The 24,349-nt window shown below is 43.7% G+C and overlaps 1 protein-coding gene across 1 annotated transcript; it reads left to right on the top strand.

Annotated features, from left to right (window-relative positions):
• The first annotated feature begins 1,314 nt into the window (after window positions 1-1,314).
• On the top strand, window positions 1,315-6,881 carry PHLDA1 (pleckstrin homology like domain family A member 1). Its single transcript, XM_006261685.4, has 2 exons — window positions 1,315-1,861; window positions 2,850-6,881. The coding sequence occupies exon 1, from the start codon at window positions 1,394-1,396 to the stop codon at window positions 1,850-1,852; it is 459 nt and encodes a 152-aa protein (XP_006261747.3). The 5' UTR covers window positions 1,315-1,393; the 3' UTR covers window positions 1,853-1,861; window positions 2,850-6,881.
• Window positions 6,882-24,349: the final 17,468 nt, after the last annotated feature.

Raw genomic sequence — 24,349 nt, 5'->3', positions numbered from 1 at the left:
ATCCTCACTGAATAGTAACATCAATTTTAAATCTGTCTTAATTTTATTAAATGATAGTTATAAATCTAAGGGGATTCTCAGACAGGATAGGTCAATGAATGTAATACTATTAAAGGCAGGGCAAGATGGCACTTCAGAAACTAACAGGTTGTTGCCTACAGAAACTTATGCCTCTAAATCAGCTAGTCTCTACGGCCATGTCCAGATGAGTATAGCTATTTGTTTCACAGGGAACAAGAAGCAGTGGCACACCTTATGCCGCTTCTTGTCCATAGAAAATGCTTGTGCCACGTGTGTGGCAGGTTACCCCAGGTGGGATAGGGGAGGCTGGGGTCAGCAATCATGCTGGCCCCAGCAGCCTTACTTGAGGGCCTCAGGGAACTGTGGCCGCAACACTCCTGTAGCTGGGAGCCTTACCAGCAGCCAGAGTGTGGTTCAGGCTAGCCAGGCTCTGGTTTTGGGAGGCGCTTGCTGCCACCATGTGCACTGCCCGGCTTTTTTTTTTACTTGGGTTTTTTGACTCTGGGATCAACACCCCCCCCCAGCTCTGCAAGGTAGCAGCGTGGGGCACATCTGTGTGTGCAGCCTGTGGGGCCGCAGAAGGGTCTGCAGCACCACATACAGTGCACCTCCACACTGGGCTGGACACAGCCTAAGGTGCTATCATGCCCTACCCTCTGCCTGATTTCAGATTAACATGTCTAACCATCTCTTTGGTATTGAAGAGAGAATGCAGGAACTCAAACCAAAGCTACTTTCTGAGAGGAACTGGAAAAGGGAAACCGAAAAAGACAATAGAAATCAACTGGATTTGATCTGCTAGCCTGCCCTTGACTTCTTTGCAAGCCTGGTGCAGTCAGTGCCTGATGCCAGCAGCTGCTGCAGCGCTCTTTGGATGACAGACCCCGAGGGCTGGGAGGGCGTGCAGGAGAGCATCTAGCCTGGTCCCAGGCCGGGCTCACCTGAGCAGGACCATCCCCAACTTACTACATCCCCCCACAGCAACGCCTTCTGCCTGCCCAGCTGGGTATTGGCTTCCCCTGCCCAAAACTTCCCCGGCCAGGCACCAGGGAAGCCGCCACCGCCTCACCAGCCTCTGGCGGTGCCTGGCAAACACAGCCCCAGATGCCGGCACCTCGCTTGGGGCATGTGTGCAGCGGTGGCTCTGGGGCTGCCTGACCGAGCCGGCGCTGGGGAGCGGGCTGAGGGGAAAGGGCCGGGCGGGAGCCGCCTTTTCCGCTGGGTGTCACTCTGGGGTGGGCGCAGCGCGCTCAAAAGGCGGGAGGGGCGGGGGTGGGACAGGAGGGACTCGGCACCGCCTCCCCGCGCTGCCGGGCTGCAGCGAGCGCACAGCGCCGGCCCCGCCACAGGAGCGGAGCCCCGCGCCCGCAGGATGCTGGAGGGCGGCTGCAAGGCGCTGAAGGAGGGCGTGCTGGAGAAGCGCAGCGACGGGCTGCTGCAGCTCTGGAAGAAGAAGCGCTGCATCCTCACCGAGGAGGGGCTGCTGCTCGTGCCGCCCAAGCCGCCGCCGCCGCCGCCCGAGCCCGCGCAGCCGGGCGCCGCCGAGCCGGGCGCGGCCAAGGTGAAGGAGCTGCACTTCTCGCGCATGAAGACGGTGGACTGCGTGGAGCGCAAGGGCAAGTACGTCTACTTCACCGTGGTGATGGCCGAGGGCAAGGAGATCGACTTCAGGTGCCCGCAGGAGCAGGGCTGGAACGCGGAGATCACGCTGCAGCTGGTGCAGTACAAGAACCGGCAGGCCATCCTGGCCGTGCGCTCCACCCGCCAGAAGCAGCAGCACCTGGTGCAGCAGCACGGGCCCCGCCTGCGCAGCGCCTCCAACTCCGCCTAGCCCGCCCAGGTACCGCCCGCCCGCGCCCCACGGCCCCCGCGCACCCACCGCTCTCCTGACGCGCCTAGGGACACCTTCGCACACCCTGGCACAGGCAGGGGCACCCTGTTACATCTGGAGGGACACCCCCTGACATGTGCGTGCACACACAGACCCCTCCTCCCCTGACACGCACGGGGACACCCTGACACATACACACTGTCCTGGCACAGGCAGGGGCACCCTGGCACATATAGGGGCACGGAGACACCCTGACACACACAGGGACACCTTCTCACACACACACACACACACACACACACACACAGTCCTGCCTCAGACAGGGGCACCCTGGTACATATAGGGGCATGGAAACCCCTTTGACATGCACACACATTTCCCCCCTGACAGTCACAGGGACACCTTGACACACAGATATACACACACTGACCTGGCTCAGACAGAGACACCATGGTATATATAGGGGCATGGACACCACCTGACATGCACACACATAGACCCCCTGACAGACTCCCTGACATGCACAGGGACACCTTGATACACTCATGCACTGTCCTGGCAGAGCTGCGGACACCCTGGTACATATAAAAACATGGACACACAGGGACACCCTGACACACACGCATGCACACCTGACAGACAGACACCCTGACACACACACACACACACACACACACACACACGATTTGGGATGCGAACAAAATAAGGGAGACCCCCCCCCCAAATGCCTCTTTAGACCATTGTTAGCAAAGACAACTGGAAGAATCGTAGAACATAAGAACTGCCTTTTGCGGGGTCACACCAGAGATCCTCGGAGGTTGTCATGCACCAGCAGAGAGTGCATGCTGATGGAGAGAGTGAACTGGGTCTGACCAGGGTGTTTTCCTTAGTTTCTCTCCCACTTGCAGGCTCCAGCACTTAAAGTCTAAGATCTGCACACACAGTGTTTGTCAGGCTCTTCAGCTCCCCCCCTTATGCTCTTATTATTTTATTCCAGGTTGAACTAAAGAAGCCCTCCAGGCAAGAGGATTGAACGCAGTCCCCCTTGTGAGCATATCAGTCGCTTGATCAAAAAACCTGGCAAACAAAAGAGAGCTCATAGACTGGAGAGCTTCTGTTCGGCCACCTGAAAATGCCAACTACTTTTCTGCACAATCCCATCCTTGTTGCAGGGAAGCATTTAAAGTCATATAGACTCCAACTATTATTTAAGAACCTTGGAAAGGCTCATCTGGCTTGACAAGACTCCTAGAAGACTCCTAGAACATATGACGTACTGTAACTTTATTTTAATGTATTTTATTTCATGATTATTTATTAGGGATTCTTCTTTTGAGGCTTGTTTTGAAAGACATTTCTGAATGTAGGCCATTGTCCAAACAACAAAAATCAAAATTCAGAGAACATGCGTAGCTTCCTAACTTATTGAAACCTTTGGAAGGGAGGGCGGAGAGAGAAAAGGGAGAAGGTTGTTGGAAAAGCCATGATTTATATGACCATGGGTTTTTTTCACATGCAGTTCTACAAGATTTTTTTATTTGTACCTACAAGATTATTTTAGAAATGTTTTTTAAGGTTACCAAGGAAAATATAACATGCAGTTTAGGATCTGGATAACAATCTTCATGCACAAGACAACTATTCTCTCCAAGGAAAGCAATGTTTTGGAACCCAATTTGAAGGTGGTGTGTGTGCTTATAGATGCATATTTTTAAGCATGCCCCTGGAAGAGGAGTATTAAATTTGATACTCTGTTTGACTACACGGGGAAAAAATGAATATTGATTGTTGCTAGAGAAGTTAAACAGTGATATTTTGTTACTTGTAAAAGTTAAAAAGGAAAATCTGACTAACTTGTTTATTGTTCTGATTAATATTTTGTCCAATTAATACTATCCGTTTCTGCACCTGTTCATATTATGATATGAAAATGGTGTAGGAGTTGAAATATTTATTACAATTTCTCTGCATCTGAGTTCAGGTTTTTTCCATACCCAGCATTTCTGAAAGGGTCACGTTTGTGCCTGTAAATACACTTTTGTGACAGATTTTAAATGCCTTGCATTGGAATTGCTCTTAGTTTAAAGCCCATCTTGTATATGTCTAGAAGTGTTCAAACAGATCATTTTAGCCATCATTTTCATAAACTGCAAGTTGCTCTATTGCTTAGAGAAACTGAATTATTTCGGTGCATATTGCTACCAGCTGATTGGAAGTGTTTGCAGTCGTGTTCATAATATGTTAATGAAACTGAAATGGTAGAAAACAAAAGGACTGAGCATCCAATTGGTGCATGTTCCTGCTATCATTAAGGGCTCACCCAGAAAAGTAAACTACACAAACCCATGTGCTTAACTTGCTTTTCTGGATCAGTCCTCACCACTGAAATGGACAATGTTGCTCCTGTAAGTTTTATGTGGTGGTTTGCCACCCAGTTCACGCTGCTGTAACTGAAGTCCTTTGTTTTTTTTTAAATACATAGTGGAGTTCTCTTTTGAAACAGATCATGAAGCATGGCCTGTTATCTTTGAGTCAAGGGAAATACTTCTTTCTGTCAACATATTAGGGAAATTGCTCTGGCTAATTGCAAGCTACACAAATGTAAATAAAATCTTATAAATGAAAAGTTCTAATGGGATTTTATAAATAGGAAATGGGTGCAGTTTTAAAATGTTGCATAATTAATTCATACTAGTGGTGTAGTATGTAAAAAGCACATCAAAGAAAAGATGAATGTGACATGCCTAGTGAAAGTTTAAAAACAGTGAGGGGGATCTTTCAGTTTACTCCCCACCCTAAATAGGGTCCCAGCCCTCAAGAGCCTGCCTGCATTCTGATTACATGAGGGTACAGAGCATCTTGAAGGATGAACAAAATGATATATAAATTAGGCTTGATCCTGTGAACATTTTTAAGCATGTAAGTAGTTCCATTAATATTCATGTGAGTAGTTCCAATGAAAAAGTGACATCCTGGAAAATGTTATGTGAACAGATGGCCCTACCCAGCTTTGGGATCAGGCTTTTTTTGTGAGGCAGATATGCAATTGTCCTAAAAATGCTATTACTTTGAGGTTAAACTAAACTGAGGGTCTCGGCTCCTAGTAAGACTGGACCCTCAACTTTGAGCAAAGGGAGAAAGAAAATGGAAAAGAAAAAAATCCTGCAATCACTGGTTTTCACAGTTTGGCACATTTCCTGTCTCCGTTCTCACTCTGAGATGATGGAGCTGGAAGTTTGCTGATTAGGTACTCAAACTCACAAAAGATACTGTTAATTTGTTCCTTTAAAACCACTGTCCTTTATTATGCCAGACATCCAACTTTTAAAAAATGCCTTTTGTTTTGTGGTCAAAACTTTTTAAGACTCATTAAATAAGGTTTATTGGTCAGCTAATAACCTACTTTTTCAGAAATGCTACGTATAAAATCTTAACAGTTCATTGACCAGAATATGTACTCACTCTAGGAGAGAATTCATGTAATTGTTAAATGTATGTCTTCATGGGATCTGAGAGAGAAATTCTCCAAGAGAGTCGAGTCTTCCTACTTCAAACAAGCCTGGTCTAAAGCCTACTGAAGCAAATGGAAGTCTTTCCACTGACTTCCATTGATTTTTGGATTGGGCCTAAATCAGGAATGCTGTTTGTTTTCAAAGCACACACTTCTGGGAAAACATCAAGAAAATTTTGGAAAGTTTTCAACAATGTGTAACTGATAAAGGGCAAGAACTTAAAATTAAAGTTATTTATATTTAGCTCACACTTACTCACACTTACACCCAGTTCAAGATCAGTCAGTGCCCATTTTCTTGTTGCATTTTTTGGCTTATATTGGTATGAAACATACTCTGATCACTTACTTTCAATATAATAATTTGCATTATGAACAAATGTTTTGCTATATGTTGTTGCCAAACATGTTCCCTTTTACTTGCTGAGAGTCCTGAAAATGCTGAGATCAGCCAAATGTCTGCCATGATGGATGATTGCATTTTAAAGTCCCCTTTGAGTCAGTGGCAGCCTTGACGGCATAAATGGAAGGGGTTAATGTGTACATCCTTCTCTCTTCTAATGGCTGTCTCTTCAAAACAGGATTGAAGCAAGTTTAGGTGGGGGCATGGTGAAGGCAGCTCCTACCTGACCAGTGTAAATAAGACTTACTTTCCTATGGTGTTCAATCTGGCAATGTTCTCAAGTTCTAAATTCACTATGGGTTTTTTGGAGTTTTTCAGGTGGGGGGAGCATTGAGAACAGTAGCAATTTTATACCAAAATTTTCCGTTTTTGACTTTGATAATGATGTTTTGTTTTGTTTTGTGTTTTTTCTCCTTCCTGGAATATCTTCTCTGAATCTATTTTGTGAAATATTGTCTATCATTGGCATGTTCTTGGTAAGCAACCGCCACTAAAATAGGTCCAGTGCGTTCTGCATCATCAGTGGTAGAGCAACATGCATAATCTTCTGTGAGGTTCATAAGGAAAATAACTGTGTTGGCCTCTCCTTTTATGTGCGTGTGTGTGTGTGTGTGTTGGAGCGGGATTGAGAGAACAAAGGACTCCAATTTAACAGGAAATAAACTATGATGCCAATAAAAACTCAAAGTGCTCGATTTAGCTAGTAGTGACATGGAAACCTGCTTAATGAAGGAGGTCAATGTGTGTCTTGGTAAAGACAGTGAAAACTGAATAAGGAGCAAGCTGGATTCAGCAAGGAAATCCAAGCTCTGCTGAGCCATTCTGTATCTCAGCATTCAGCAGAAAGATCAAAGACGACATTATTCTGTTACATCCTGAAGTAACTGCTTTTCTTTAAAGTTCATGATATGCAAATGCCAGCTTCTGAAAAATCAGCTGCAGTGATGTACCAAATGTTTTTTAGCATATCCTGTTGTGAGCAGAAATATCAGTGGTTTGTCAAACAAATTTGTGTGTAAATATGACTCATAAATAATTTCTGAGAGATATGATTTATTTTTCATATTTTTCAAAATGCATTCCATTTCCAATAAAGAGGTATCTATTGAAATAAACTGTTGAAAGGAATTATCCTTTGGGGGGGTCCCAGATTAGAAATGTTTAAAGGTCTGATCTTAAAAAGCCTTTCCATTGACTTCAGCAGGCCTATCAGATTATGATGATTTTTGTGGCGGGAAGGGAGGAGCTTCCCTCCCTTTCCCCTAAGGAAAAATATACCAGTAGTTTCAAACAGGAATCTGTCCAGATCTTTTCTAAGGGGAAAGATGACTGCATTAACAGTAGTGATTAGTCACTCTTCTTTTATACCCAGTGCTGTTGTATGGGACAAGGTCCCTCAGTCAGGGCTGATTTTTGTGCCCACACAGAGTTCCTCTGATTTCAATGTTGTTCTGCTTGGCACAGAAGCCCACCTACATGTAAAAAGTTGTAGAAGGGAGACCTTTGCCTGTAATCTTATCAGCAATTGTGTGACAATCTCCATGTGTGAGGTAAGGAGGCTTGATAAGAGTTTTAGTGCAGCTTTAGACTTGGTTTGTCACTCTTCTGTTAGCATCTTAAAGGCTCTGAGGAAATTTCAAGTAAGCTTTAAGTGGTCCAGAAAAGACCCTTCAAACATTAGGAGCCTTCTCCTCTAACAGCACTGTTTCTTTACTACTTCATGTTAAGAGAAAATGTGTCTGAAAATAAAAACGTGCAACTGACCTCTGTGGAATGATAAGCATTCAAGTGTATGGAGTGACAGTAAAAATAATTTGTGCTACAGAAAGATGGGAGGTTTTTTTACCACCTAAACAGATAAAGTTTAGAAGCAAAATTCAGTCTCACCTCTGGCTCTATCATAATTGCATACAATGACATGCCTTTGCCATTCTCTCTTATTTGTGAGTCAGCAATAATACCTAAGGTAAGCGTAGGTCAATTTTTTTCAGCTATCAGTGTACGTTAATCCATAAACAGATGGTGTATTTTCAGAAACGTTCACCAACTGTTAAATGGGTGTCTAAAGATTTAGTTCCTAAGTCTTGAGTATCTAAGGCTGAAAATGTTGCTTACAGCTTTGACTGGACAGTGCCCATTATTGGCTCAAAATATCTGAGCTAAATGTTTAAGTGAGAAAATGTATGAAAAAAGTATAAGAATACCAAATAACTCTTTTTTCCAAAATAGTTTTTGGAATTATTTGTTCCTGTTTCACTACCTCTAATAACAATGACATTTCCTGTGGCATAAGGATGTATAGAAGGTTTGGGAACTCCCTGGCTAGGAACAGACATTCAAAAACCCTCAGCCTGAATTGATTCAATCTTTGCAGGTTAGTCTAACCTGGCTAAGCTAAATCACTTTGTAACTGGACAGTCATCCCAGAAATGTCAGCACATGCCTGCAGTGGCTCAGGCTAGAAGCCGGGGTGGGGCGCTAAAGCAACCCTCCCTTCCCTTGCACACTACTGAGTGGTGGGGGGGTGTGGCCGGGGCCCTTCCATTAGTTCAGCAGGGAACTGATAACAGTGCTTATCACCCCTAACTCAATGTTTATCACCCCATTAAGAAAACAACAGAGGGACATGAAGAATAAAGGACATTACTAGCTACCTGTTGATTCTGCTTGCTGATTCTACCCGTTGATTTAGTAGGGACTGTCACCAGCATGAGGTCTGCTAGCTAATACACCGAGTCCTCTCTGCAAGGCAGAGGGGAGGGGGGAATTCCTGCTTAGCAGGGAGTGGTGAGGTGGAGGGGGTGGGGAGCAGCCTGCAGTCTCTGCCAAGCTGCAGCCAGGGAGCAGAGGGCAGGGGCCAGCCTTGCTGTAGAGCAAAGAGCCCTGCCCAGCCCAGAGAGCATGCTGGGATGCTGGGGGTGTCTGACGTAATTTAAACCAGGGAGGGGTCTGGGACAGACCTTGGATAAACCAGTTTGAGCCAAATCAGTTAAGTCTGATTGACTTTTATTACATTCAACCAGGTTTATCTCAAACCAGTTTCAGCCATTTTCAGACTGGTTTATGTGCACTGGACTTCTGTTATAGGTTTAAACCAGTTTCTGATCACTTAAACCAGTTTATGTGTAATGTCTGTCCCTAGCTTTTGAGTTCCAGGAAAATCCTAGTTTGCTGCTTTAACTTGGATTATGTGGTGCACAGACCTGGTTTGGGTGTTCTGCATTGAAGTGAAGTGCATGCTAGGTAAATTGACTGCTTCCCTCAAAAGGGGCTATCTTTTCAAAAGTGTCTTCCAAACATAGGTTACATTACAAAGCAGGATGGCAAGAGTGCTACTGAAAACATCAGGAATTGTTGTAAGAGGAAAAGATGTTTATAGGCCCAATCCAAAACCTACTTAAAATCAATGGGAATCTTTCTATTTATCTTTCTCTGGCCTAGGCCCTGTAAATGTTTTGGTATTATGCATAAAGTATATTTATTTAGTTTTTATTTACATGATTGAATTTATAATAATGACACCGATTTGCAAATACTTTCAGTGTTACTTTCATGCCATCACAAAAATGGTGATTGCTTTAAAAAAAAATGAAGGTACTTTTTCACTAAATTCTTTTGAAATGTTGTGAGGAGAATAACTTGACTCATTACGGCTTTTTCCTTTTCCTTTCTTTATAGTAAACTGAAGGCAAAGCTACTATCTTTGCTTGCATATAACCCCTACTTTGCCCCCCAGAACCAGGTGCATATTATGTGTGAGAAATAAGGATCCCCATGGATCTGGAAATTTAGTAGCAGGGGAGTGATAGCAGCAATTAATTGCCATGGCTCTGGGATCCACAGCAAATGCTGCTGCTGCAGCTCCTCCACTGCCAAATTTCTGGACCCATGGGGAAACCCTGACCAGATTACATGTCTGTATGTGCTAGGTCAGGTCAGCTTGCAGGGCTGGTCTGCAGGCCCAGCCTGGCTCATAGGGCTGGCAGCAGGCTTGAGAGTGAGCTCTGCTCTCTAGTTGTTGCTAGTCAGCCAACACAGGAAATTTTTTTTTCTTTGGATTTCCCTTCAGAAACAGGTTGTGTACTCTATATGGTGGTATATTGTACGTGAGAAAACAAGGTAATTGGAATGTGGAATGCCTCATGTTCTTTTTGAAGCAGAAATGACATTCAGAAATGGCTTAGCTTTTGTGCTACACATTTCTCGATAGCAATAGTAATAAGAATTGCTACTATAGTATCCTTTAAGTAATTTTATTTGAAAATTGTAAAATATAATGCAGGGAGTGGGCTTCGATTTCTTAATGTCTCCATTCATCATTTTATTTAGAGATTTTTTAATTGTGAGAGATAAGCACCGGAAACACATTACCAAATAACAAACACCCACGTTTATTATGCTCACAGAACTGCTTTGTTCTTGTGGATGTTAAGAGAGTTGCTAAATGAAGACTAAAGCCTTGATTCTGCAGTCGGTCTTTCAGTGCCTATAAGGATACTTAACAACTTGCAGAATCTTGCCCTAGTTCTGTGTTTGGAATGTACAAAGAAAAGACCTTCATTGTGTAGCAAAGCGGCATTATTTCAATAAATAAGCCTGAATCCAATGAAATCACTTTCCAGATGTAACTCCTAAAGTACCTGCAATGCAATTTTACATCCTGGCCAGGTTATCACACTTCTAAGCTGTCATTAGAAGACTTGCTTTAAAACAACACTCTATTGTCTTTTCTTTTTTAGGACAGACCCAATCAAAAAATTAATCCCAACATAAATCACAGACATTTTTTAAAAAAGTGTAATTGTATAGTCCTAAATTATTTTGATACCATCTTCTCCAGCATCCCTTTCTGATAGCCAAAGATTGATAGGAAATGGTTGTTTGGATAATACTCTGATGATTTACCTTTGTATATAATGTATCATGGCAACACTGAATTGCTACATAAATAATACAACTGTTAATTGACCCTACTTTGTAATTTTTATCTTGCAATAGTTAATTTAATCTGTTATGGCTGGTTGCTTACCAGTAAATATATATGGGATGACTAATCACTACAATAAAACATACAGTGCTTTGCAATTAGCATAGTATTTAAAAGATCCAACGTTACAATACAGTTTGGCCATTCCCAGTTTCCAGCAAAATGAAGAAATTGTTATTTTTGTTTAAAAAATTGTGGCACTGTTTTGTAAATGTCTGCAGTATTTCCAGCCAAACATATGTTTTTGATCACCACTTAACTTTCAAGGATTAGGTCAGAATATGGGTAAGAGAGGATCCTCATCTGACAGAATCTTTGCTCTGCGTGTGTGTGTGATGATTCTTTGCATTTAACAATAGTGCTTTCTGTACAAGGCTGTCAATCTACTTCTGCATAGCATCTCTATTTTACAGCTGAGAAAACTCAGGTACTGACTGTTTGAATCACTTGTCCAAGGGTGATGCAGCAGCAGTCTGCAGCAGAGGCAGAAATAGTATTTGCATCTTCTGGCCGTCTTTACTGTACCTTTAATACCAGGACATTATTCTTTCCTGTTCGTTGAGAATAAAGTCCTGTCTTTAACCACAGAACAAGTATAGCACATACAGCTATGCAAGATTCCTTGCCAGTCTGCCTTGACCTGGAGCAAGGGAGCATTCTCACAGGGTAGAGTAGTTCATTCTTTATGCTTGTTACAGGCCTGTTCCAACCTCCAGACTGAAATCAGCTGAAAGATTCCTGCTAACACCAAAGGATTTGGGTTGGGTTAGGGACCTGAGTTCCTGGCCTGCCTGCCAGTTGAGTCCCAGCTGTGAAAGACTGTGATGCAGATATTTGTTCATTTGAAACTGGAGTGAGATGGTACAAGAATGACATTTTAGCTAGGCTGCAGCTGTCATCAGATGCCTTTTGCTTAAAAGAACTGCTGGTTATTAGCGGTGTTAGTCACTGCAAACAATGAACTGTAAGTGAAAAGTACTGCAGCTTACAGCCAATTTCCTGACCCATTAAGTCCCTCACTTTACCTGGCATTACAAGGAGGAGCAGAGGTTATCAGCATCATAATAATTTAAAAGGATTAGTTAGGTATGGTTCCTGTTCTAACCTGGCATAGCACTGATTGAACGAAAACAAACACTTAGTGTTACGAGGAATATTTTTCTCGTTCATGATTTTTTTCTGTTAGTATACAGCTGGTTATATTGCCTGATATACTCCGAGATACAGATTTAAAACATTGCAATAAATAATTTTGGATAGAAACGCAAATTCCAAACAATTTTTTCCCTTTCAGAAATATCTGATAGAAGCGAAAGGTTGTAGTAGCTCACAGACAAATGTATTTATCTTAACCCACTTCAGAATATGAATGGTATTCTGAAGGGCTAGCTTGTATGCATTTGCAAGCAGCTCCTTAAATTGTTTGCAGAGTTGAAAAATATTCCAGGCTCTCCTGTGCCGGCAGTTCCTGCAATATGCAGATGACCTTGCTAGGAGTTTTTTGCATATCAAGTAAAAGGAACGTAAGAAAAATAATTTTGTTCTTTTTAAAGGAATGCCTCAAGGGAAAAGTCAAACTTGTTTGCTTTTTCAGTGCTGGTTTATGAATGTTAGCAAAGCGTGAAGCGATGCCTTGAAATACAAATTCACATGCAAGTCTTTTCTCTTTTTATCACATTAATATCGTTAAGATTTCCTGTTATGCCAAGCCATGTTTCTCTAATATTCATTCCTAGCACTTGGCTCCTAAACAAAGTCACAGCTCTTGTCACACAGCAGTGGGTCGCATACTTGTCCTTTATGCGAGTGATGACTGAAAGATCAGCAATAGGGAAGTAATGCTGACAGCCTCAGTCTTTGACAGCAGATTGTCAGCATTCTTCACTAGGGCACTGAGAGAGCCTGGGAAAACTGGTATTTCTATGGGGTTCTCTAAATAAAACTGTCCACTTGCAGCAAAAGCAGATAGAGAAAGAGGTCTGCCAACCGATTTCAAAGCTGGAGACTGAATCATAAACTCAGAGTGTCTATTAATAAACACTGCAGAGGAAAAGTGAACATTTGTAATTCTCAGAACACAGGCTCAGTAGGTAGCACCTCTGAGGTGGACGTACTACATGGCTAGCGGGGTAAAAATACATGCTTCTGTCTTAATGAATCAGCAAATGGTACTAACTTGTCAGAAACACTAAAAAAACTCACACTGATCAGTTTAGCTCTGAATATGTGCAGTGCTGCTAAGATGGAGACATCTTAATGAGCCTCTGTTGCACTTTTATTCTGCTCTTTCCCTCCACCCAGTTCATGCTTTCCAAACCTGAGAGTCAGCAGAAGTGTTGTATTTTTGCAATTAATGTCCTACCCTGCTCTCGTGTTTAATAGTGCTGAGGCAGGTGAAGCAGGAGTAACTGCAAAATTGCTAACCAGTGTGTAACTTCTACACTGGGCAAGAGGATACAATCATTTCTAAACAATTTAGAAATCTATCTGCTGCATTTTTCTGTGACTTTGACCACAGACCTCTTAAATTGTGAAATTGTACTCATACAGTGATCACTGCCATCCTCCCACCTTCCTTGGACACGTGGACTCTAAACCGCAAAGAAGCTCAAAGGTTCAACAGTCACAAAGCTGGAAGCTATGGAGTTGGGGACAGAGGACTCAGGGAAGCCACCTAGGGAGGCAGGATACCTGATAAATTACCAGGGGTCCAGATGAGGCTGCATTTTATTTTAAACACCATTGTGGCAAGCCACAGGGAAACCTATTTTAATTTTGAAGGTGTTTTCAAAAGGAAAAGGGACAGATACAGTGTCATTTAAAGGAAACCCAGAGTAAGTCTCATTGGTCCTTTTGCACCTTTAAAAAGTCATGCCAAGAGATCATTCCAACATTTCTGCTTTGGTAGTGAAAGACTTCCTAGGTCTGCCCTTCCCCATCTTATAATTGTCCTGAATAGGAGATCTCACCATGGAGAAGTTTCTGGGCAAAGCCACTCAGACATTATGAGAATTTCCCTAGCATGATCTAGTTTTATAAGGTAAAAACACATTTTAGTTTTAATGATGGACAAGCTATCAACTCTGTGAATAAATAAAACCCTGTCCATGCACAGGAAAGCAAGTGTAGCACTCAAGCTCTCCTCTACTTGCCTTTATTTTAGAAAACAGGAGTGAGATCAGAAGACTAGGTTGGCTAAGAGCAGAGGTTTGTGGCAGCCGTTTCACAGACATTGGGTCAGTAATGCAGGATCATAAAGAGTCCTTTAAAGTAGTGGATAACATGAGAGGCTTTTGTTAATAATAACCTGGAGTATGCAGGTTCCAATACCAGAAGCTATTTAATTAAAATGAAGTTTCAGAAGTAATTTGGTCACTTTAAAGTTAGATTTAAAAAAATACTTTTTTTGTCACTGATTGTGTATAACCTTTATGTATGCATGTCAACATAAAACAGCACAGAGCAGGTATAAAAGGAATGAAGCAACAGAGAGGCTGATACATTGTTAGAGAGTTTGTGTTGTAATTGGCTGTGAATTTCCATACTTTCAAATGTTTTATTTTCTTCTAAATCTGATTTTCTGGGGGTGCAGGTAGTTCTAGCTAATTACCTTTTCTGTAAGGATTCTTACTGGTCAACATGTTTACAAAAATTAGGTGGGAACCTTAAATCAAGATACATGATTTCATTGGAGATAAATAATCTGGTCTTCTAGATATGGATAATACTAGTTTTCTGCCTGCCTCACATCCTCCGCCCCAAGCTGAACACACAAAATACAGATCTGTATGTAATACATAAAGCTAACAGCTGCTCCCAAGCTCTCTCTTTGCATGCTGTATTGGCGAGGTTAGTGTCTCATAAAGTAATCATATATTTTGATTGGCCTTAGGTATGGTACATGTTAGGCTTGCCCTTGAAAAATGAAACTTCAGCACAGATGGGTGCTGGTCTCAATTTATTTGTCACAAGCCTCCCACGTTTTAGCCTGGGTGTATGGAGTGGAAATGTCACCTTGCTCCTGGTTGGGAAGTGTTGCAGTGGGCTTATAATAGTCTCTTGACATCTCCTATTCTGAGGGGAGGTGTTTGTGAACCCTCATAAATGTATTGTCTTTTTAGAAAAAAGTATTAAGACCTGCACCAAGTTGCACTTGGTAGAGGCAAAAACCCTTCCACATCAATTATGTGCTAGCCACCTGTCCTGTTTTCCACAGCTTCATGTGATGGTTATGTAAAATTGTATACAAATGTTAAGGAGGCTGGTTTGCTGTTCCTCTCACTAAGATGTCAACATTGCTTGCTAAATGCTATTCATTAAGGTGTAATCCAGTTTGCAGCTGCCATTTTCTTTCGTATAGTAGTGATGGCCACAGGCACTAGAAAATTCAAGCAAATTGAAAGCTGAGACGATTTTCCCAAGTACTGTCTGTTTATCTGGCCCTCTCCACAGCTCTTCTACCTTTATGTTCTTATCAACTTTGACTTTTGCTCTGTGCAGTAACAGTGACATGCTGATCTAAAGCCCATTCAAGTTAGAGGGAATGAGGTCTTAAGTTTGGGAGGCAGCATTTTGGAGAGTGAATGTGCTTGTAAGTACTATTCACCTAATTGCATTTAAGCACCCTCCCATGATAGAGTGCAGGCTTGAAGTTCCTGTTCACCCAAGGAACCTTGTCTGCCTATGTCCTTAGACCAACAAGGCTACAACCTACACCTCTGATTCATCAAGGTACTTAAGCAGGTGCTTAATTTTAAGCATTCAAATAGCTCTTTTACAGACAGCAGGATTAGGCCTTTGCTTGTATTGTGCTGAAACCAGAGCTATGCAGGGGAAAATTCACAATTTATGAATGCTGAGGCTTAAGGATCAAAGCTGCTTCAGGACCTAGGAGCTGACTACATAATAGAAGGGTACCTCCTTGGCCATTAGGTACTAGCATTGTTGCTTTGCCTGATGATTTAACTATATAGGCTGTTCTGACTTCAATGGAGATGAAAGGTACAGCACACTTTAATCAGCTAGTCTGGTTGGTCTGCAGTCTCAAAACTATTGCCCTGTATTTTACTTGTATGAAATCATTCAGTTGAACAAGCAGTAGATGGGCTGCAAGGAAGAAATACTCTAGAGTACTTTTTTTCAAGGATTTCATGTAGTCTATATATTTTTAAACTCTTTATTTATGTTAGCATGAACTAGAGTTGAAATTTTGTTTGGAGCAGGAGGGTGGTTGGTTCCCAGTGCAACTTCAAATTGTTAGTACTCTAATGATTAATTATAACTATTGACAGGCCATACGCCACTGCTTTATGCAATATGAGATGGTCAAAGCTCAAAGAGCTCTGACAAGATCCTAAGATTTGGGATGCTTACTTTAGCTTGTACAGTCTTTTCTCCAGTCTCAGCTTTCCAGTTCATTGTCTTCTTTTCTTTGATCCTTCCTTCAGGTTCTCATTTTGTAGCCCTCCATCCTGGTTATTTGACATTGTCACAAACAGCTGGGGTCTGGTGGGGTATGTTCAGATCCATGATCTGGCTGTCTCTCCTATTCAGTACTTTCATGTGAGGGCACACCTAAAAGTTAGAGGCACCCAAATATTTGTGTTTCAAGGCAAACCCACTGACCTAATGAAAGACCTGAGGACAGCAACCAATCTAGAAGAGTTTTCCAGAAATATTCAACCCCTAGAAAGGTTGTGACTCTGGGGGGGCAGGGATGGGGAAGGAAGGGGATTTCTTATCTGAACTCGTTCAGATTTGAAGGCTATAAAGATGTGAGGTTCAAAGTAGTTTGATATTTGTCTTGAGACAGATGGCTGTATGTTTGCCTGCATGTATATGTATGTGTGTTTCCAATTGCATTTTTGTGTGAGTATACACAACTATATGCCTATAAGCATGCACAGTTAACACAAACTAGAAACAACTGCCAATTTAAGTAACGCTGGAAGCTTTTGCTGAGAGTGGCTTTTTTGGAACCCAGGATCATCAATATGAAATGTGCTTGGTAATCTACTGCAATTTAAAAAGGATTGTCTTTAAGGTAAGCCAGAAATAGGGCATTATGCCAGCACGAAGCCTACAAATACCCATTCTGTTGACACTTTATTGAGTTCTTGCCCTGCTGGCAGTTCAGACTTTTCTCTACTTGTTAGTTTTCATAGAGTAAGTGCATTTCCAGCCCTGTGTTTGTTTAACAAAGGAGTATTCACTTCTCCAAGCAAAAATGTTTGGTATTGCCTCTATGCACAGTTTGCCGTGTGACACGAGATAACTTAAACATTTTTCACTCTATTTCTGGAATGCAGCGTGTCCTGCTGTTACTGTCACATTTCATATGCATCTTCCTGTCATGGGGAGTTGTGGTGTAAAGGAGCAAAGACCACTGGTGGTGAATGAGGATGCTCCATAAGGCACCAGACTGGCCAAGGGAGGGAAAGAGGCCACCACTGGCTAATTTCTCTGGAGGAGGGATTAAAGTTGGAGGTGGAGCGGGGGGGCAGCACCAGCAGTCACCATATCAATTGCAGTGGTGGTTACTTTTGTACCCCGCTACAATGGAGGCACCAAGTGCTGCTACCCTAGTCATCTGCCCTCAGTTACACAGCTGATTAAAACATTTTAGTTCCTTTACTATGTTCTGCCATCCTCCAAGTTTCTTGTATGGTTTTTTTTTTTTTTTTTTTAAGATTATGAAAAATCCTGGGAGCTTTTTTGGGTTTGGGAATGAGAAGTCAAAAATAGAAAGACTGAATATTTTAGACTTACTTCACAGTTAAGCAGAGATATATCCCTAGTAGTATAATCTCACAGGCTAAAAGAAAGATGCTGAACATTAATTTGATGTAGATGTTGATGGGGAAGGGAATTAATATCTTTCCTATAATCTGGCAGTATATGGAGAATTTCAGTTGTGTGTGGTGGAAGCAGTGCATTTGTCAAGTGATTTAAGAAATATTGTGATTCCAAGTGGTGTGTCTATTCACTGCAAAGTCCAGAGGCTGCAGGACTTCTGTGCCTCTCCCTCCCATTCACTATCCTTCTAACTAGATTCTGCAATAGTATAAGAGGAAGCCTGTCCAAATGGCATCAAAACAAGCAAACTGACACTTCAGAAACCATAGACCCTGATTTTTCACTCAGGCCTCCCATCATTGGCTTACAGCCACTGACTTCTATGGAGCAACTCCATAAAGTCAATTAGGTTTATTTTATTTTGAATTAATCCATGGTTGCTGGCACTACTGGTACCACTGGGACATTATATATATGTGTCTGTGTGTGCGCAGTATGGTAATTAGCTCTCTGTAGAGATCCTCTCCAAACAAGCAGAAACAGCTTTTTACTACAAAATTGCATCAGCTGTATAATAGCAACAAGCCCACAATGTGGGACTTATTGAAGAACCAGCTCTAACAGAAGCCACAGTACAATCCTGAGAGGATTTAGTCCACAGACTTTTTCTGGGCTTGATCTCCTGTTTGAGAATTCTTTTATCTGAAGTGAAGATATTTGCTCTGCTTTGGGGAGAAGAAGATTAAATGACTAAATCTTTCCAAATATTGAGAGGAGTCAGCCAAAGCAAGCCAAGTGGGGATTCAAGGAAATAAAGGTTAATTAAGTGCTAAGGGTAGAATTGTGGCCCCAGGGAAGTCCATGGCAAAACTTCATTGACAGTGATTTTTTTTTTTTTTTTTTTAATCTTAAAAAGCAATTTCATCCTGAAGTACTGTATAGTTCCCCAGCTTGTATAAAGAATATGTTGCCACTTAAGATTTATGCCATTTAAATCTAATTCTATGGAAAGATGCAAAAGAGAAAATTTAAAAATTTAAATGGAGGATTTTCCTGGGCTGTATAATTGCAACCATTTCTGCAAAGATAAAAGGTATTTTAATGTTATTAAAAAAAGTCCCCCTTCATTGTCTAGCTACAAGCAGAGAACTGTGTTTTCTCTGTCAAAACCTATGTTTCACTTTGTGTGCTGGAAAGTGTCCTTTAAAGTCTGTGCATTGCTATGTAGATTCAGCTTTTTATCTGAAAACTGATTAGAACTTATTTCACTAGACACTTTTCTTTTTGCCTGTTGTTACACGTATTGTCACTAGTATGTTCAAATCAAACTGCCCAGAGGCCACACAGTCATTTGTTGATTGTGGAATGAGCATCACTTAATTGAGTTAAACTGGAATACATCCATTTTCCTGTTAGAAATTTTAGATGCTGTGAGCAAGATCTGTGTGAATGCTAGGTACCAGAACAAACGGGCAGTTTTTCAAGAGCCCAGATGCTAATGTGATGAATTCTCCTTAAAACCTGGGCCATCACTGTGGGGTGCTGACCAGGTTTGATATCTGGGTCTTGGTGCTATAACTGAGAGCTGATTTAAAAACCGGTTCCAAGTTGTGGGTGGTGGCTCTGGGCTCCTTTGAAAATTGGCCTTGCATGGACATTTGGGCAGCATCAGTACAGGTGCTCAGTGAACTGCATGTTCCTGATCTTCTGCACAAATTTAAAGTTGGCTGGTGATGTCTTTTTCTAAAGCAAACTGCTCGTTAATTATGGAAACCTGCCATTTCTCCATTATTTCAAGCCTGCAAAACTAACAGCCTGTAGCCTCTTTTTGAAAGTATGTGTCAATGGATTCCTGCATGACTCTTCACACTGTTAATAAATATAGTAAATACAACATCCAGCACTTGAGGAAAGCTTTGCAATAAAGAGGGCATTTTCAGTAAAATGCAAATTATTCAAGGACTAAACCATGCTGCTCCTATTAAGGTTAAATCCACGCACATCATGAAGCACCACTAATACCACCTGCTAGAGATTTACCTCTTGTAATGGAAATCAGCTCCCCAAATCTCTGTGCTACACATGTTTAGTCCTGCTCATTCAACCATATTTGATTTCATGTTGTATAAATGGAACACACATTGGTCACAATATGTGTGCTGAGGCAGAACAAGGACCTGGCCTGAGCATCATGCATTTTGGAGAAGTGTTTATTAAGCACCCTAAATATTGTGCAGAAATAAGATTAACCTTGGGGGTTGGAGCCACACACAAAATTCTTCAGCTGCCAGCTATGCAGCTTGGAATGATTTTTCAGCTCAGCAGACTGTGTCCCTTTCCACTTTGTACCTTAACATGCTTGAGATATATCAGTGCACTGAAGAAGAGAAAGCCAGACAGTTCAGTGTAGGAGGGTGGAATTACACTGTATGAGCAATTTAACCCTGCAGTGGGGTGGAATGATGATTGCAAATGCACTCAGACACTTTGACCAGTGCTGTGCTGAATAAAATAGAAGAAAGGGGGCTGAATTTTCGATTGGAGAGTATTACTTTCAGCTGGATCACACCCAGTTTATTCAGGAGCCTGGATTCCTCTTGCCTTAGATTCATTTTGTTTGCCAATAGGCACCTCACAAGTTCTTTTTCACTGCTGCTTGTTAGTTATTTTTACTTGCTTTTTCCGTCTGAAGTTCACCCACCAGTGATTTTGATTTACACTGGTATAAAGTCCTGAGTTGCGATGGAATTATGTGCAAATTGTCATAACCCAATGATTTTAGTGCCTCGGCACAGTGGAATTTTCCCGCCACACTAGAGATTCTTTGCATGGTGGAATTTTCTGATGCAGAGAGTAAACTCCGGTACAAAAAGTTTCCCACCATTTGTATGTAAATTCGCACCCCATTATTGGCTGATTCTAAATTATTCCTACTTGACGGCTAGTAATTGGCTCGCTAGCTGTATAAAAATCCGCGCGACTTCCGCCCAAGTCGGAGAACTTTGAGCACACTGCAGAGTGACTTAAAAGAATTCCTGACTCGTGGCAGAGCGAATCAATAGCCTGATCAACTATCGATTTTTCTCCCCGTCACTGAACGGTTATCCCCGACATACCCTTTCCCTGCATGCCCGGTTCATTTGTGGACTCACTGGCTCAGGTTTTTGCCAGTTGGAGCAACTCATTGCAACTACGCAAGCAGCCTTTACAGCCTGTGTCGCGGCCACCAGCGGCGTAAGTAAAAGCTATTTTCCAACCAATACGCTGTCTCGCCTCTCCATCCACCAGCCTGCCTGACATTCGTTTAATTAACCAGCATTTCCCTCGGTCGGCTCTACCCGGCCGAGACACAAATAAGATAAGTTATTAGTTTGGATTCACTTGGTCCTTGGTCAGCCTCTGCCAACTCTCCCTTTATGCTTCTTCCCTGCAAGGTTTCAGTACCTACTTCAAGATCTCGATTTCTTCTCAAGGCCTGCTACTGTGTGCCGGGCAGGACCATCCAGGACGACCTGTTTCTGCTGCGCAACCTGCTCATGGCCGTGGAGATTTTTGGCCTAGACGTCGGCGTGGTCTCTCTGGACCAGGAGAAGGCCTTCAATTGTGTTGACCACTGGTACCTGCTTGGCACCCTCGAGGCCTTTGGCTTCGGGCCGCTCTTCACCGTGGCACTCTGGGTCCTGTACCACGATGCCTCCGGCCTGCTCAAGGTGAATGGCGTGCTGTGCTCCCTGTTTCCTGTGTGTCGTGGCATACACCAGGGCTGCCCCCTGTTGGGCATGCTGTATGCCCTGGCCATCGAACCACTGCTGCACTCTCTGCGACGTCGCCTGACCGGCCTAGCCCTGCCACCAGCACCAGGCCCCACCACCGGCCCTCCGATCCAGCTGACGGCATATGCGGACGATGTGACCATCTTCCTGGGCAGCCAGAAGGATGTGCAGGCCCTGGTGGACTGCCAACGCACCTACGAGCTCGCCGCCTCGGCCCGCATCAACTGGGGCAAGAGCGACACCTTCCTGCTCGGGACATGGGCCGGCACACCACCTCCAAACCTGCCAGGAGGCCTCGCCTGGCGCTGGGAAGGTCTCAAAGCCCTGGGAGTGTTCCTGGGGCCACCGGCATTTGCGGCCTGCAGCTGGGAGGACCTGGCAGACGGAGTGGAGGCCCGCCTTCAGCGCTGGCACTGGCGCCTGCCCGCCCTCTCTTACCGCGGCCGGGTCCTCGTCATCAACAACTTGGCGGCGACGACCCTGTGGCACCACTGCGTGGTGCTGGACCCTCCGCCGGAGCTACTGGAGAGAATGCAGTGACTCCTGGTGGATTTCCTGTGGGACGGACTCCACTGGCTCCCAGGAGCTGCCCTCTACCTGCCTATCGGCGAGGGGGGCCAGGGTCTGATTGACCTGGCCAGCAGGGTGGCTGCCTACCGGCTGCAGGCCCTCCAGCGGCTCCTGTACACCGAAGGCCACCTCCCGTGGCGACGGCTGGCGTGCCGATTTTCCTGTGGCGAGTCGGGGGCCTCGGCTTTGACCGGGAGCTGTTTCAGCTGGACCTCACCTTCCTGAATGGGGCAGTCCTTCCCCCATTCTACCGCAGCATGGTGCGGGCCTGGTGGGCGGCCTTCCATCTCTGTCCCCAGGCCAGGCACTTGCGGTTCCCGCAACTGCTTCGGGAACCCCTGGTCTACAACCCGGCCCTGCAGCGTGTTGTGCCGAGCCTGGCCTCCGCCAGCCTTGTGGCAGCTCTCATCAAGGTGCACACCACCCACCTGGAGCACCTCCTGGACCCTGCTCGGTCCGACTGGCTGTCACCCAAAGCCCTGGCTGCCCGGCTGGCGATGCACTCCGTGCGCACCGCAGGCCGGCTTCTGCGGGCCGTTAGGGCTGCCCTCCTGACGGAAGCAGCGACCGCCCTGGAAGTCCATCTCCAGACTTGCCGGACCCTCCCCGCTGCGGACGCTGCACAAGACGCCTTCCCACCACTACCCGTCATCCCAGCGGTACCCAGTGAGCTGGCTGAGCGGCCCAACACGCTGCTCAGGCTCCCGGTGCCCCCCAGCAGCAATACGGGCTGCCCTTTTGGCATCCTGCCCCACAAGGGCCTCTACGTGTGGGTGGTGCACACACGGCACGCCCAGGTGCTTGCTGGCCGCCCTGACACCGTGTGGTAGAACCCAACTGATGAGAATTCTATCTGTCTAACGGAGGGCCAGACTCAGTTATTGTTAAGTACAGGTTGATAAGTAGGCATGAGTCAAACTTACAGTCTCCTTACACATTGCCTCTGACTTTGGCTTAGAACTGTCAACTTCACAGAATGGCAGCCTTTATGAGTTTTGGTTTATTCAGAGAGGAACTTGAACCACTGTCCCAGTTCTAACTGCTTCTGAGCCATGGATGGGCAGGCCCAATATAAGAACCCAAATCCAAGTTTTGTACTTTTCCAGGACCTCTATAAAGGTCTAAATAAAAATTTTAGTTATGAAAAGTTCTGAGTGCAGGGTATCTAAAATCTATCTCTGTGGCTCAGGGCAACTTTTAATCCTGTTAGGAAATCCTGAAAGCTTGACCTAGTCTAAAAAAATCTCTCTGCTGTCCCTCTTTCTATCCTTTGTATGGGATACACTTTATACCTCTTATATCTTTTAATTAAAACAAAAAATATAATTAGTTTGGGATTTTTTTTGTCTGCTATTATCAATTGAGGATCAGACATCGTATTTTACTTATGTGAAAAAATTACATATATCTGGGCAGGTGGTAGACTCTAGCAGGTCACTATATGCACTTTATTCCCTTAATAAAGGAATTAGAGTGGCTTGCCTTTGCAATCACTCACTGCAGCAGCACATTATATGAACTTAAAATTGAATAGCAGAGCTTGCTTGTGATATTCCTGTCTGTCTAATGAGGTGTTTCAGATGATGGTTTTATTGGGCATGCTGCAGGCCTGAACATCCTGGAAATTTATCTCTGATGTGGCAGGGGTCAAATTCAATATTAGAGGGGGGAAGGGCAGAGAGCTGAGTATAGCTATGATTCTGGTAACTTTTGAGGTTTTTATTTTTCCTGAATTCTCAGACCCAAATCAATTCATGGGACTTTATACAGTAAACCTTTAATGAGAGATCCTATCAGAAATGCAGTTTAACCTATTCTTTGCTAGTTGCTGGACTCTAGCCTTCTTGATCTAATGCTTGAGTCACAATACAGTGGAGTGTGGCTTAATTATTAACTTAAGTTTAGTTCCTACTCTGGTTCTGATCTTGCATGTACAAATACATCTGGATCTTCAGTAACTTACTGCCTCAGTGAAAAAGCTCCACTCTGCCCTTCCATCAAGTGTCACTACTCTTGGTCCAAGAGCCTGCTGTTTAGCTGCTGCTGCCATCTGGAACAATTTACATCTATCTCTGTACCTTGCTGAGTCTCTCTCTCTCCTTCTGAGACCCAACTGAAATTCTATTTCTTCCACTTCTTATTTCTTTTATTTTCTCTCTAGCTCTGTCAGTCTTTCTTTGTTGTATCTGTAGCATGTAACTCTGCAAAGCATTAAGGGATATAGTCATTTATATAGAAGACTACACAAAACAATATTGTATGGCATTATCTTTTAAATATCATAATATTAATACAAAGGGCTTGGCAACCCTTTGTATTTTTTTGGCCCATGAACCCAGGGGGCTTCTGAAGCTTTTCAGTAGTGGGGGGCTCTGATGTTGGGGGACTTTTCCTATGTGGCAGCTGGGTGGTGGGGATAAGGGGTAGTGGCGGCACTGCAGGATGGAGTGGTGCCTGC

The sequence above is a fragment of the Alligator mississippiensis genome, chromosome 4 (assembly GCF_030867095.1).
Source record: "Alligator mississippiensis isolate rAllMis1 chromosome 4, rAllMis1, whole genome shotgun sequence".
In the NCBI taxonomy this organism is placed as follows: Eukaryota; Metazoa; Chordata; order Crocodylia; family Alligatoridae; genus Alligator; species Alligator mississippiensis.
Note: the sequence above shows the minus strand (reverse complement) of the source record. Positions and strands in the feature narration are given on the sequence as shown.

Excerpts from the sequence above, each read along its gene's own strand:
- PHLDA1 (XM_006261685.4), top strand. The coding sequence starts at position 1,394 with ATGCTGGAGGGCGGCTGCAAGGCGCTGAAGGAGGGCGTGCTGGAGAAG.